The 12,206-nt window shown below is 57.0% G+C and overlaps 1 protein-coding gene across 3 annotated transcripts in view; it reads left to right on the top strand.

The window, feature by feature from the left end:
• Positions 1–328: 328 nt before the first annotated feature.
• Positions 329–12,206, top strand: part of MARCHF2 (membrane associated ring-CH-type finger 2) — a 13,267-nt gene continuing 1,389 nt past the window's right edge. The window contains exons 1-5 of one of the 3 annotated variants that reach the window (XM_029918113.1): positions 329–470; positions 3,618–3,845; positions 8,913–9,108; positions 10,433–10,642; positions 11,379–11,454. In XM_029918113.1, the coding sequence (XP_029773973.1) occupies positions 3,670–3,845; positions 8,913–9,108; positions 10,433–10,642; positions 11,379–11,447 (651 nt within the window). In that variant the 5' untranslated portion in view covers positions 329–470; positions 3,618–3,669 and the 3' untranslated portion in view covers positions 11,448–11,454. The remainder of the gene's footprint in view (positions 471–3,617; positions 3,846–8,912; positions 9,109–10,432; positions 10,643–11,378; positions 11,455–12,206) is intronic. The other 2 variants (XM_029918112.1, XM_029918114.1) reach the window with 2 other exon arrangements.

Raw genomic sequence — 12,206 nt, 5'->3', positions numbered from 1 at the left:
ATAAGGGAGGTGATGAACACTTAAAAATCCCTTTGCTATGAGTCACGTTCATTTCTGTAACGGTTTTACTTATTAACTGGCACTGGTCGACGGCAGGGGGCGCCATCAACCCCTCGTGCCCCCTGCCGGGATGGGGCGGGGTCAAGGCTGGGGTGGAGCCGCGGCTGTGGGCGGAGCTACCACGCGGCAGGGGCGGAGCCAGCAGCCGCGGCGCAGCAGGGCCTGTGCGGCCCAGGACGTCCCCGTCGCCTCCGGCCCCGCCTTCTAGGGCGGGATGTGCGCGGCGATTGGCTAATGCGAGCGAGAGGCGGTAGCCATTGGTCCGCCGCACCGTCGGCTCGGCGGGCGGTGTCCGGACGCAGGTGCCGGCCGGAGCGGAGCTGGCGGCGCTGTGGGGACCGGCCGGGCCGGGACCCGGGCCGTGGCTAACGAAGGGGCCTGCGCGGCCGCCCGGCCCGGCCGCGGATCAGGTAGGCACGGGCGGACGCGTGGGACCGGGGGGGGGCGCGGGTCCGCGCGCTGGCCCCGAGTCCGAGGCCCGAGCCTGGCTCCCGAGCGGGATGATCGGGTTCAGACCCTCGGCCTCAGCCTTCCCTGAAACGAGGGGATCGCAATTCTCGTCTCGAGGTCGGCGTGAGGTCCCCGGGGCCGGGCACACAGTAGGTGCCTCTCCGCACCTCGGTTTCCCCGTCTGTGAAACCGGGTCATCCCAGCTCCAACCTAATGGGGGCTTGTTGGGAGAATTCATTAGGTGGTGGATGAGGAAAGAGCCCTGCGCACAGTAGGTGGTCACTAAGTGCCTTACCCAACCTTTTTTTCCGGGGGCCTCTGCCTGGAAAATAGTAAATATTGTAATGACCCAGGCACTGTATACAAAGGACTTGCTGAGCAGAGTCCCTGGCTGTTAGTGGGTTGCTCAAAACAGGGTAGTCAGAATTTGTATGATTAGCTCATATGATCCTCTAGGGACCGTAAGAGGTGGAAGTACTAGGAATGTTCCCTGTTATACAGATGAAGAAATTGAGGCTCAGAGAAGGCAAGTCTCTTCCCTTGGGGCCGTACAGCAAATGAGGGCAGGGCTGGAGTAAACCTGGCCTCCGATGCAGGGCCACACAAGGCCTGAAGGACACACAGCAGCCTCTCTGGGTTGAATGAGGAGGACTGGATGCATGTCACAGGCTCCACATCTCTCCTAAAAATAACAGCATCTCCTGAGCCCTTACTGGGTGCCAGCCCTGACTGTGCCTTGTCTCATCCAGCCCTCTAACGACAGCTCTGTAAGTGGATGGCAGTAATCGTAAGAGCTCGTATGTATTTACCGACTTCTTAAGAATTATGGGTGTAGGACCTTGGGTATGCCCCCCATTTTACAGATGAGAAAACTGAGGCCCAGAGAGGGAAGCAGTTTGCCCGAGTTGATATTGTAGGGAGGTAGGGCCCTCTGATTCCTCTTCCTTTAGTTTCTTGCTCTCAAGAAAAGAAGGCTGGGCAGGCTGGAGTGCCCAGCGCCACCCCAGATGGGCCTAGATGCTTCACTGGAGGAAGCGAGCCTGGGGGCTCCTTCTCCAGATGTCTCTCAGCAGACATAGTCCACCAGCTCCTTCAGTTTATTTGAAAGAAGTGAAGGATGAGGCCCAGAGAGGCAAAGTGGCTTGTCTCCGGACACACAGCATCAGTGATGGAATCCAGACTTCAAAGACTCCAGGTCTTTTGAACCCCAGACCCACTCACTGGATTAAATTCGAATCTTGGTACTATCCCTTCTTAGCTGTGTGACCTTGGGCAACTAGCTGGCCCTCTCTGAGCCTCAGTCTCCTCACTTGTCAGATGCCGGGTAATTATTAGACTCGGGTTGTGTGTTTGTTGGGAAGACTCAGTGAAATCTGTCCCCCGCCCCCACCCCAGGCCCTGGCTGAGAAATTAATGCGGCAACTTTGTGCCAGACCCAGGACAGGCACTGGGGATGGTGGAGCGTTTGTCCAGCTGGGTCCCCCCCTTCCCAGAACTCACTGAAAGACGGAAGGCAGATGTGGGTACTAGGTAGATGGGGAAATGACCCTTCAGAGAGGGGCCCATTCCATGAGCGTGATAATGTGGACGCCAGGGGCCCTCAGGCCAGGGAGTTCGGGGAAGGCCTCTCTGGGGAGGTAAACTTTGAAGGGGACGCTTAACAGCAACGGCTTGGAGTTGAGTGAGCGTCTCAGTCCCCGTGTGTGGCAGGCCCTCCACGAACTGTAGCTGGTGTCGGCATTTGGGAACTTAACCTCCGGGAGCCGTGCTGGAATGTCAAGGCCGATGCTTGGAGGGGGCTGGCTGGACGGATCTGTCTGCACGCGTTCTCTTGGACAGCCCAGCGGCTCCCCTGTTGACCTCTGAGCTGGAAGCTGTGGTTGTAGGCACCCCGGGTGGGGGGGGGGGCAGGAGCACACACAACATGACTGGCGCCGCTGCCCTGAGGATGCTATCTCAGTCATGCAGCCTTCCTCCGGCTCCTCCTGCTTCTGGGCTGATACTTGCTTATCTGGCCGGCCATGGCCCCAGCGTGGAGGCCCAGGAGGGCACCGTGGGCGAGGAGGGCTTCTGGCGGAGCTCTTCAGAGGGTGTCGACGCATTGGCAGATGGCCTGGGTGCAAAAGTTCGTCAGTCACCTCCTCTGCCGATCCCCTTCTCTCTTGGGTCCCAGATTGGGCCCCAGCACCGGGGTGGGATGGGGAGAGGCGCCCCCTGGAGTGTTTCTGGCGTCCTGGAGACAGAGGCCTGAGGATAAGACAAGTTCAGCACAGGGACCCTTCACGCCAGAGTTCCTCTATTGTGTCTGTTACTACCAGGAAATTCTCAAGGGAAACACACCAAGTCTCTGCCAGCTCCTGGGATGGGGCTGGAGGTTGCCATTGCCAAGGGTTCCTTTTGGCAAACTGGCAAACCAGGAGCCGAGGGCGGGTGGTGGGGTATTGCCGAAGCCACCTGCCCAGAGCAGACTTCAAATTGCCGTCTGTGGCTCCTACCATCTCCCACTGCTTGTCCTTGAGGACACAGGCGTGGCTCCCAGCTGCCCTGGTGGGAATGGAGGCAGCTCTATCCCCCCCCCCCCCCACCGCAGCCTGGGGCCCTTTCCCGATGGCCTGAGGCATCAAGCAGGTGCTGTATGGTGCACCACCTTGGTCTGTTGGGCCCGGTTTCTTTGAGTTGAGCCCAACTCGAAGGTGGGCTCATATGTTCTGAGCCGAGCCCCAGAAATCCAGTCCATGGAGGACAAGTGTGTACGTGATTTGTGGCCATGGTTCCCGGCCGAGGTGGCACCAAGCATGGAGCCTGCCACACAGTAGGCCCTCAGTAACTGTGAGGTGCTGTTACCATGTCTAGAGGGGTGATTGGCCTTGAGGGCTGGACCCCTGACTTTTCACAGGAGAGTTAGAGATAATATAACTGAGCACCTACTGTGCGCCAGGCCTGGGGTGAGGTGCATGTGGCCTCTCCTTAAATCCTCCCAGCCCCCCCCCCACAGAGTCCCATTTTACAGATTGGGCAACTAAGGCTCAGAAAGCTGGACTCAAACCCCCCTCTGTGTTTGGCTCGAAAACCTTTCCCCTTAACCTCCCTGCTGGGCCTCTCCCCAGGCTCCTGGGACCATGGGCCTTGGGCCCTGAGGACGCAGGGCTCCCTGTGGCCATGACGACTGGTGATTGCTGTCACCTCCCTGGCTCCCTGTGCGACTGCTCCGGCAGCCCTGCCTTCTCCAAGGTCGTGGAGGCCACTGGCCTCGGGCCACCTCAGTATGTGGCTCAGGTGACTTCAAGGGACGGCCGGCTCCTCTCGACTGTGATCCGAGCCTTGGACACATCAAGGTGAGTGGTGACTGAGCAGGTGTCTTTGCCCAGGCTCAGAATCATCTAGAGGGACCAGGTGGGCAAATACACCAGAGACCGGGGCCCTGATCATCATCGCCATGTGGAAACAGAGGCCCAGGCTGGCCAGGTGTGTTTCTTCAGGAAAAGCGGAAATTCCAGATGTCAGCTGAAGTCTGCAGATCAGACGTTGGCAAGTAGCTCATTTTGGAGTGGCATTAAACAGAAGTGGTTAGGGGCGCCTGGGGGCTTAGTTGGTTAAGCGTCCAACTTTGGCTCAGGTCATGATCTCACGGTTCGTGGGTTCGAGCCCCGCGTTGGGCTCTGTGCTGATGGCTCAGAGCCTGGAGCCTGCTTCCGATTCTGTCTCCCTCTTTCTCTGTCCTTCCTCTGCTCATACTGTGTCTCTCTCTGTCTCTCAAAAAATGAATAAATGTTAAAAAATTGTTTTAAACAGAAGTGGTTAGCAGGGCAGGCTGGGCTCAAATCCTGCCCGGCAGCATCTCCCCTTCTGGGACGCGGGACACGTCACTCTACCCTCGGCTCTCTGAGATGGGGACACCTTTCCCGTGGCCATGGTTTACATGAAGCGTCTGCCCTTGGGTCTGCCACCATGCACGTATTCAATAAAAGGACTTAAGACTCGGGCCGGCTTCTGAGACCCTTGGGTGAGCTGAGCCCTGCCTGGTTTGCCGATTCGCCATCATTTCCAAGGACAAGAGTTTGAAGTAAACCCCACACAAATTCAAATCCATCTAACTTAATTTGATCAATTTATTCATTCATGTATTTATTTTAAAAGGAGATAGAAGTTTACTGAGTATGCCACAAGGGAGCGGCAGGCAGGAGAGCAAAGGACAGAATGCCTGCCTCCAATCCGTTGTAACTCATTAAAAATGTTTTAGTGTTTCTTTATTTTTGAGAGAGACAGAGACAGAGCATGAGTGGAGAAGGGACAGAGAGAGGGGGACAGACAGAATGTGAAGCAGGCTCCACGCAGGGCTCAAACTCATGACCCACAAGATCATGACCTGAGCTGAAGTTGGATGCTTAACCGACTGAGCCCCCCAGGTGCCCCCATTTTAACTTATTTAGATTGAAACCAGCTGAGTGGTTGGCTAAGGGAACAAGAGTCTAAATGACATCTTCTACTTTTAGTGCTTCAGGTTTTATGTGTTTTCATCATGTTTATCTAATTCCTCTGGGTGTGCGCTAGAAGTCCAGTGCGCTATCCATTGCGCCCCGGAGCCTGCACATCATGTTTATTTAATAAGGTTTAACTCATATGCGTTTTCCAGTCTTTTTTTTTAATTTTTATTTATTTATTATATAGTTTATTACCAAGTTGGTTTCCATATAACACCCAGTGCTCTTCCCCACAAGTGCCCCTCTCCATGACCATCACCCCCCCCTCCAGTCTTTTTAGAAGTGTATTTATTCATTTTGAGAGAGTAGAGAGAGGGGCAGAGAGAGGGCGAGAGAGAATCCCAAGCAGGCTCTGCTCTGTCAGTGCAGCGCTTACTTGGGGCTTGATCTCAGGATCTGTTAGATCTTGAGCCGAAATCAAGATTTGGATGCTTAACTGAGTCACTCAGGTGCCTCTCCAGTTTTTTATATCATGGTAAAATATATATAACATTAAATATGCCATTGTAATAATTTTTTATTTTATATTATTATTTTTTTAACTTTTTTGTTGTTTTAATTTTATTTATTTATTTTTATGTTTTTATGGGTTTTTTTTTATTTTTGAGAGACAGACAGATAGTGCACGAGCAGCGGAGGGGCAGAGAGAGAGAGGGAGACACAGAATCCCAGGCAGGCTCCAGGCTCTGAGCTGTCCACACAGAGCCCGACGCGGGGCTCAAACCCATGAACCGTGAGATCATGACCTGAGCCGAAATCAAGAGTCAGACGCTCTACTGACTGAGCCACCCAGGTGCCCCGCCTTGAAACACTTAACAAAAAATTTTTTTCTTAATGTTTATTTATTTTTGAGAGAGACAGTGTGAGCAGGGGAGGGGCAGAGATAGGAAGACACAGAATCCAAAGCAGGCTCCAGGCTCTGAGCTGTCAGCACAGAGCCCGACCCGGGGCCTGAACCCACGAAGCGCAAGATCATGACCCAAGCCGAAGCCAGACGCTTAACTGACTGAGCCCCCCGGGCGCCCCAGAAACAGGTTTTAAGTGTACAGTTAGTGGGTGGTGTTAGGCCCACTCACTGTGGTACAGCCGTCCCCACCATCCATCTCCAGAACTTTCTCATCTTCCGCGACTGAACCTCTGGCCCCGTGAAAACCTGACTGGCACCTGCCATCTGCTTTCTCTGTGAATTGGACTCCTCCGGGATGCTCATCTAAATGCATTCGCACAGTGCTCGTTTTCCCGTGACCGGCCCGTTTCCCTGAACCTAACGTCTTCAGTACTCATCCCTGGTGTCGGTGCGGCAGAATTAATTCACGAGTCACTCGTTCAAACCTGAAAAGAAGCAGACAGAAGCCTCACAGTGCTTGGGGAGGGGGAAGCTCGCTGCCACTCACCGTCCAAGTCTCTGCCTGGCGTCACCTTCCACAGGAAGCCTCACCTGAGCCCAGATGATATGGAGAGTCGTGGGCTTCCTCCAGGGGGTTGGTTTTTATATCTGTACCTCCCTGCGCCCCCGTGAAGGCAGGACAGAGTCCGTGCTGGTCAAGCCAGGCTGGGGACGAGGGGACCTTTGGTAGGGTAAGGGGCCTGGGAAAAGGCTGACCAAAGCTGGGGTCTCCATCCATGGGGCTTTTGGGGGGCACAGAGTGAGCTGACCCTACCTCAGCCCACCCTCCCTCCTGACACCTGGGAAAACTGAGGTCCAGAGGGACGGGGCCACCTGCCAGTGTCGCCGAGTGTTGCCGAGGCCTGAACCCAGGGCTCCTGCTTGGGTTGGGGGAGCAGGTGAAGCAGCTCATTCAGCCCCGCCAGCCAATCGGGGGCTCCTCCTAGGGGGGGCGAGCAGCCGGGAGCAGAGTTCCTCTGTGACCCCGCTAGTGGCCAGGAGACCCCTTGACCCTCTTAACCTGCCCCTTGGCCTCTCTGCTCATGGCTTCTTCCCTCTGATTTTTTTGTTTGTTTGTGTTTTACTTTTTTTTTTAAAGTCATCTCCACACCCAGCAGGGGCTTGAATGACGACCCTGAGATCAAGGGTGGTGCGCATGCTCCACCGACTGAGCCAGCCGGGCACCCCTCCCCCTCTGACTTTTGATACATCTCAGCCCAAGGTTGAAGACCAGGGCAGAGCCACCTTCCCAGGGAGGAAGGAGGCTGCTGTTTGTCTAAAGGGCTTTTATCATCCTGAGCCTCTGGCCCTCTGCCCACCAATCTGTGAGCAGGCCCTTCTCGAAGCTTCCCAGAGCATTTCCCTGGCCCTTCCTCCCGACCTCCCCCTGCGGTCTCTTCCACGTGGCTTCTGCCTGCTCCCCTGCTCTTTCTCTCCCTTGTCTTGCTCTTGGTGTGCGCTCTGGGCGGCCCCACCGCGGCTCCCCCGCTCTCTCAGCCCCTCCCTCCTCACGCGGCTCCTTGTGTGCTTTTCCTGCCAGTTTTACGAGCGAGGCCTGTTTCTCTTGCTCGGCCACTTGGAACAGGCAGCATAGCCGAGCTGCCCGGGGTGCACGGGCCCTGGAGCAAGGCGGCCTGGGTCCAAACCCCCGCTTCACAGGCTGCCAGCTGTGTGAGCTCGCCCCTCGGTGCCTCAGTTTCCCCTTCTGTGAGCACCTTGCTCGCGGGCTCCCTGTGAGACTGGCAGCTTGGCCCACCTCACAGTCCGTAATAAGCCCTCCGGGAGAAGTCAGCTCTCGCTTTGTTCTGTTTTCTGCAAACTGGCGCTTCCGAAATCGGGTTCCCCGGCACAACCCCCCAGCTTGAGGCTCTGCCTCAAGGTTCCCGTCCCATCCACTTCCTGGAGTTGGTCTCCGGAGCAGGGATTCGTTTTCCTGTTAACTCTGGGCGAGGCGGGTGCGGGGGTCAGGGTGGAGGCCGGCAAGGCCTTTGATGTCGTCGGGAAGGTGGCCGCCGGGCACAGGCCTGGCGAGAGGGCAGCCGTGAGGGTCTGCTCAGGGTTTCGGCCTCAGAGCGGCCCCTGCAGCAGGAGATGCCGAGGAAAGGAGAGAAAACGGTTTCTGAGGGGAGACTGGTGTCATCTGGAAAGCGGTCCGCGTGCTCCGCCTCCTTCGAGTGTCCCTGCAGCCCTCTCTCTCTCTCAGCAGAAATGTCTGGAAAACAATGACTCATGTGCTGGACAACCTCCGCCCACCGAGGCCACACCCCCAGTCCTGAGCTGCCCCAGGAAGGCCCCAGGATCCCCAGAGCCCAGGCTGGGGCGTCCCGTGGACACACACATTATGTCCATCTGCCGGGCCTGGGATGCAGGGGCGGGGAAACTGCTCTCCCTGGACGCACAGACCTTCAGGCGTGGCGAGATCCAGGGCCTCTGACGGTGTCTTTGAGAGAGCAGGGCCCCTCCTGCGGCCTGGCATCATTCACACACTCCGCGTGGAGACCAGACTGCTGCCAGCCGCTCCAGGCTTGGATCAGCCTTGCTGCCTATAGTTCAGAGCTTAGGGGCGGGGGAAAAAAAGAATTTCAGGAATTAATTCCCAGTGACTCTGATAGCCTCACACATGCCATTCCCTGAATCAGCCCCAACAACCAGGGGTATGTGGTGTTCTCCCCGGGCAGGCCTGAGGTCATCAGGGCTGTTGTCCGCTCTGTTCTAGTCCTGGAGGACCGAGGGTCGAGAGTGGGTTTGGTTGCTCGGGACAATTAGGAGAGACTGGCAGGGAAAGGAGGCTGGGTGGGCAGGAACAAGAGGTGCTCCCTTTGGGCCTAAAAACGTGCCACGGGAACCCGGGGGAGGGAGCACGTTGCTACGCCTCTGGGAAATGGGGAAGCCTTCACAACAGAAAGGCATTCGGAGCTGGGCGTTGAGGGATGAGTAGGAGTTTGCCAAGCGGCAACGCTGAGCTTGTGCTCCAGTGGGTAGGGATGCCGCGTAGGCAGGAAGCTTTTGCTCATGTGCCTCGTCTCCGTGTCTAGTGATGGTCCCTTCTGCCGGATCTGTCACGAGGGAGCGAATGGGGAGAGCTTGCTGTCTCCCTGCGGCTGCACCGGCACGCTGGGCGCCGTGCACAAGAGCTGTCTGGAGAAGTGGCTTTCCTCGTCCAACACCAGCTACTGCGAGCTGTGCCACACGGAGTTTGCAGTGGAGAAGCGGCCCCGGCCCCTCACAGAGGTATGCTTGTGAGCCTGGGGCGGGCGTGGCCAGAGGGAAGGCAGGAACCGCATGGGAGGATCCTTCTCTGTGGGATGGGCCTCCCTTCTTCCCCCCACAGCGGATTCAGCTGAAGGGGGTGGGGAACCAGGCCTGAAGTGCCAGACTTGACAGACCCTGTGACCCCCATCCCTCCTCATTTGGTCATCCCTGAAGCTGAGACCTGAAGAATGAGGAGCCAGCAATGCCAAGGGACCTGGCCTGGGGAAGGGCAGTCCCGGCAGCAGGCACAGCAGGTGCAAAGGCCCTGAGGCCAGGATGAGTTTGGTGTTCGTGAGGAAGCCTGGGTGGCTGGAGTGAAGCGAATTCCAGGAGGAGGAGAGTGACCTGGAAGGAGGTGGTGGCAGCCACCCCGGGCTTAGTGGGCTGTGCCCAGGAGCTTAGACTTTAGCGTGAGTGTCATGGGTCGGGATGGAGGGGAGCAATGTCGGGCGTAGTGGCTGTTCCCTCGAGCTGCTGGACGCACAGATGTCCTGGGGGCTCCTTGGGGCCTGCTGGATGCACGGATGCCGTCAGGGCTTCTCTGGGCCTGGCTTGGAAGGAGGCAGCAAAGCGCTGCAGACTGATGTCTCTGGGTGCCTTCGAAAGCCCCTGACCCCACCTGGGGCCGGGGCTCTTAGGAGAACACTAGCGGGGGAGGCAGCCCCTGACGGCCCCCCTCCCCCTTGCTCTTGTGCTCCAGCCATGTAGGCCTCCCCGCCAGCTGTGCCTGGTCCGGGTCCCATGCCCCCACATCAGGGCCTCTGCATTAGCTGTCCTGCAGCCTGGGGCCCCACCTCCCCCACATCTGCTCATTCGGTCCAGCTCACTGTCGCCTCCTCAGCAAGGTCATCCCCTCCCTGACCATCCACCCCATTTCATAGCTCCCTCACCGGCCCAGAAGCTCTGGGCGGGTGGGGACCTTCCTGTTCCCTCCACCAGAATCTCCACGAGTGAAGCCCATTTCTCTTGCCCCTTCCCCTGGGGCGGGCAATGTAGCATAGAGGCCAAGCGCACGCAGGACAGGGCAGGACTCCCTGGGATCCAGGTCTGACTTCATGGATGACTAGCCGTGTGAGTTTGCCCGGATGAGGCAGGCCCCCTGTGACCTCAGTCTCCCCGTCTGTACAGTGTACGCAGGATCAGTAAGTATATGGAGGAAGGAAAGGTCAGAGGGAGGCTCCAGGCAGGAGGCTGGTCCCGCAGGGCCCACCGATCAAGATGGTCCTGCGCCCCATCCCCAGGCCGGGGCAGGCGGGGTGCCACGTGTAGCCCGCCTCAGCAGCTCCTCCCCCCACCCCCGCAGTGGCTGAAGGACCCAGGGCCTCGGACAGAGAAGCGGACGCTGTGCTGTGACATGGTTTGCTTCCTGTTCATCACGCCGCTGGCCGCCATCTCGGGCTGGCTGTGCCTGCGCGGGGCCCAGGACCACCTCCGGCTCCACAGCCGGCTCGAGGCCGTGGGGCTCATCGCGCTCACCATTGCCCTGTTCACCATCTACGTCCTCTGGACGCTGGTGAGTGGCTGCCAGCCGGAGCGCAGGCATGTGGGGGTCTCAGCCTCAGAGCAGTCAGGCCAGGGGTGCGGTCAGTGGCTTGGGGGCCTCCCTACCTCCTCCTGCCCCTGCCACTGCCCCTGGTGGGATCGATTCCCAGCATCTCGTGGAGCTCCAGATTCTGAGCCCCGCCAAGGTCTGGGGAAGCCACGAGTCCAGTGAGAGCCTCCACCCCAAGGAGATGAAGGCACCCGATCGGCTGCGTTGGGTGTCAGCCCCACCACCCACGAGCCCAGCGAGACTGGCTGGGGTGAGGGGAGGGGGAGGCCGGGAGGGGGAGAGGAAGAGCAGGAGAATGAGAGACAGACAGAACAGGTTTCAGAGAGCCATTAGGACCCTCGCTCAGAAGAGGACGCCAGGTTCCCCCTTAGTATGACCGCTGGTGTCCGCGGTGGGGCGTTCCCTACGCAAACAGTACGTTCCAAGACATCCATTAGCATTTTTTAAAAATACAAATAGTATGAAACCCTGGGTATTGCTCTGCAGTCTGCTTGTTTTCACTTTGCTAATGTCCTTTAAAAAAAAAGGCAGCCACCCAACAGGGATTCATGGTCTGGATGTACCATATTTATTGAACTAATCTCTTTTGATGGACTCTGGGATTCTTTCCAATCTGGTTTTTTTTTTCCCCCTTCTTTCCTTCTGTCCTTCCATCTTTCTTTTTTTTTTTCTTTTCTTTTTTTGCTGTTACAAACAGTGTTGCCTTGGGCACCTCATGTGCAGATGCTTCTTGGAACTTGCTTGGTCGAAGACTATTAACCCTTGACACTGATGTAAAAACTTTTATGGACTTTATTTATTTATTAGGGCAGCTTTAGGTTAACAGGAAAATTGAGCAGAAGATCTAGAGAGTTGTGTATCCTCAGACCCATACGTGCTTCCCTCGCTGTCAACATGGTACCAGAGAGGCCGTTTGTTACAAGAGATGAACCTACATTGACACATTGTTCTCATCCAGAGCTCACGATTTACCTGAGACTTCACACGCAGAGCTGTACATTCTGTGGGGTTTGGACAGATGTGTAGTGAAGGCCTCTATCACTATAGTGTATGTACAGTCATAACATACGGTAGTTATATACATCTAGCGTGTGTACAAAGTCATGTACAGTAGTTATATACGTCACGGCGTGTGTGCAGTCATCATATACAGTAGTTATGTATGTCATAGCGTGTGTACAGAGTAGTTACGGACGTCACGGCATGTGTGCAGAGCAGTTACGTGCGTCACGGCGTGTGTGCAGAGCAGTTACGTGGGTCACGGCGTGTGTGCGGAGCAGTTACGTGCGTCACGGCGTGTGTGCGGAGCAGTTACGGACATCACGGCGTGTGTGCAGAGCAGTTACGTGGGTCACGGCGTGTGTGCAAAGTACTTACAGACGTCACGGTGTGTGTGCGGAGCAGTTACGTGCGTCACGGTGTGTGTGCGGAGCAGTTACGTAGGTCACGGCGTGTGTGCGGAGCAGTTACGGACGTCACGGCGTGTGTGCGGAGCAGTTACGTGGGTCACGGCGTGTGTGCGGAG

The sequence above is a fragment of the Suricata suricatta genome, chromosome 12 (genome assembly GCF_006229205.1).
Source record: "Suricata suricatta isolate VVHF042 chromosome 12, meerkat_22Aug2017_6uvM2_HiC, whole genome shotgun sequence".
NCBI lineage: Eukaryota > Metazoa > Chordata > Mammalia > Carnivora > Herpestidae > Suricata > Suricata suricatta.
This window is presented reverse-complemented; position numbering and strand designations above follow the sequence as displayed.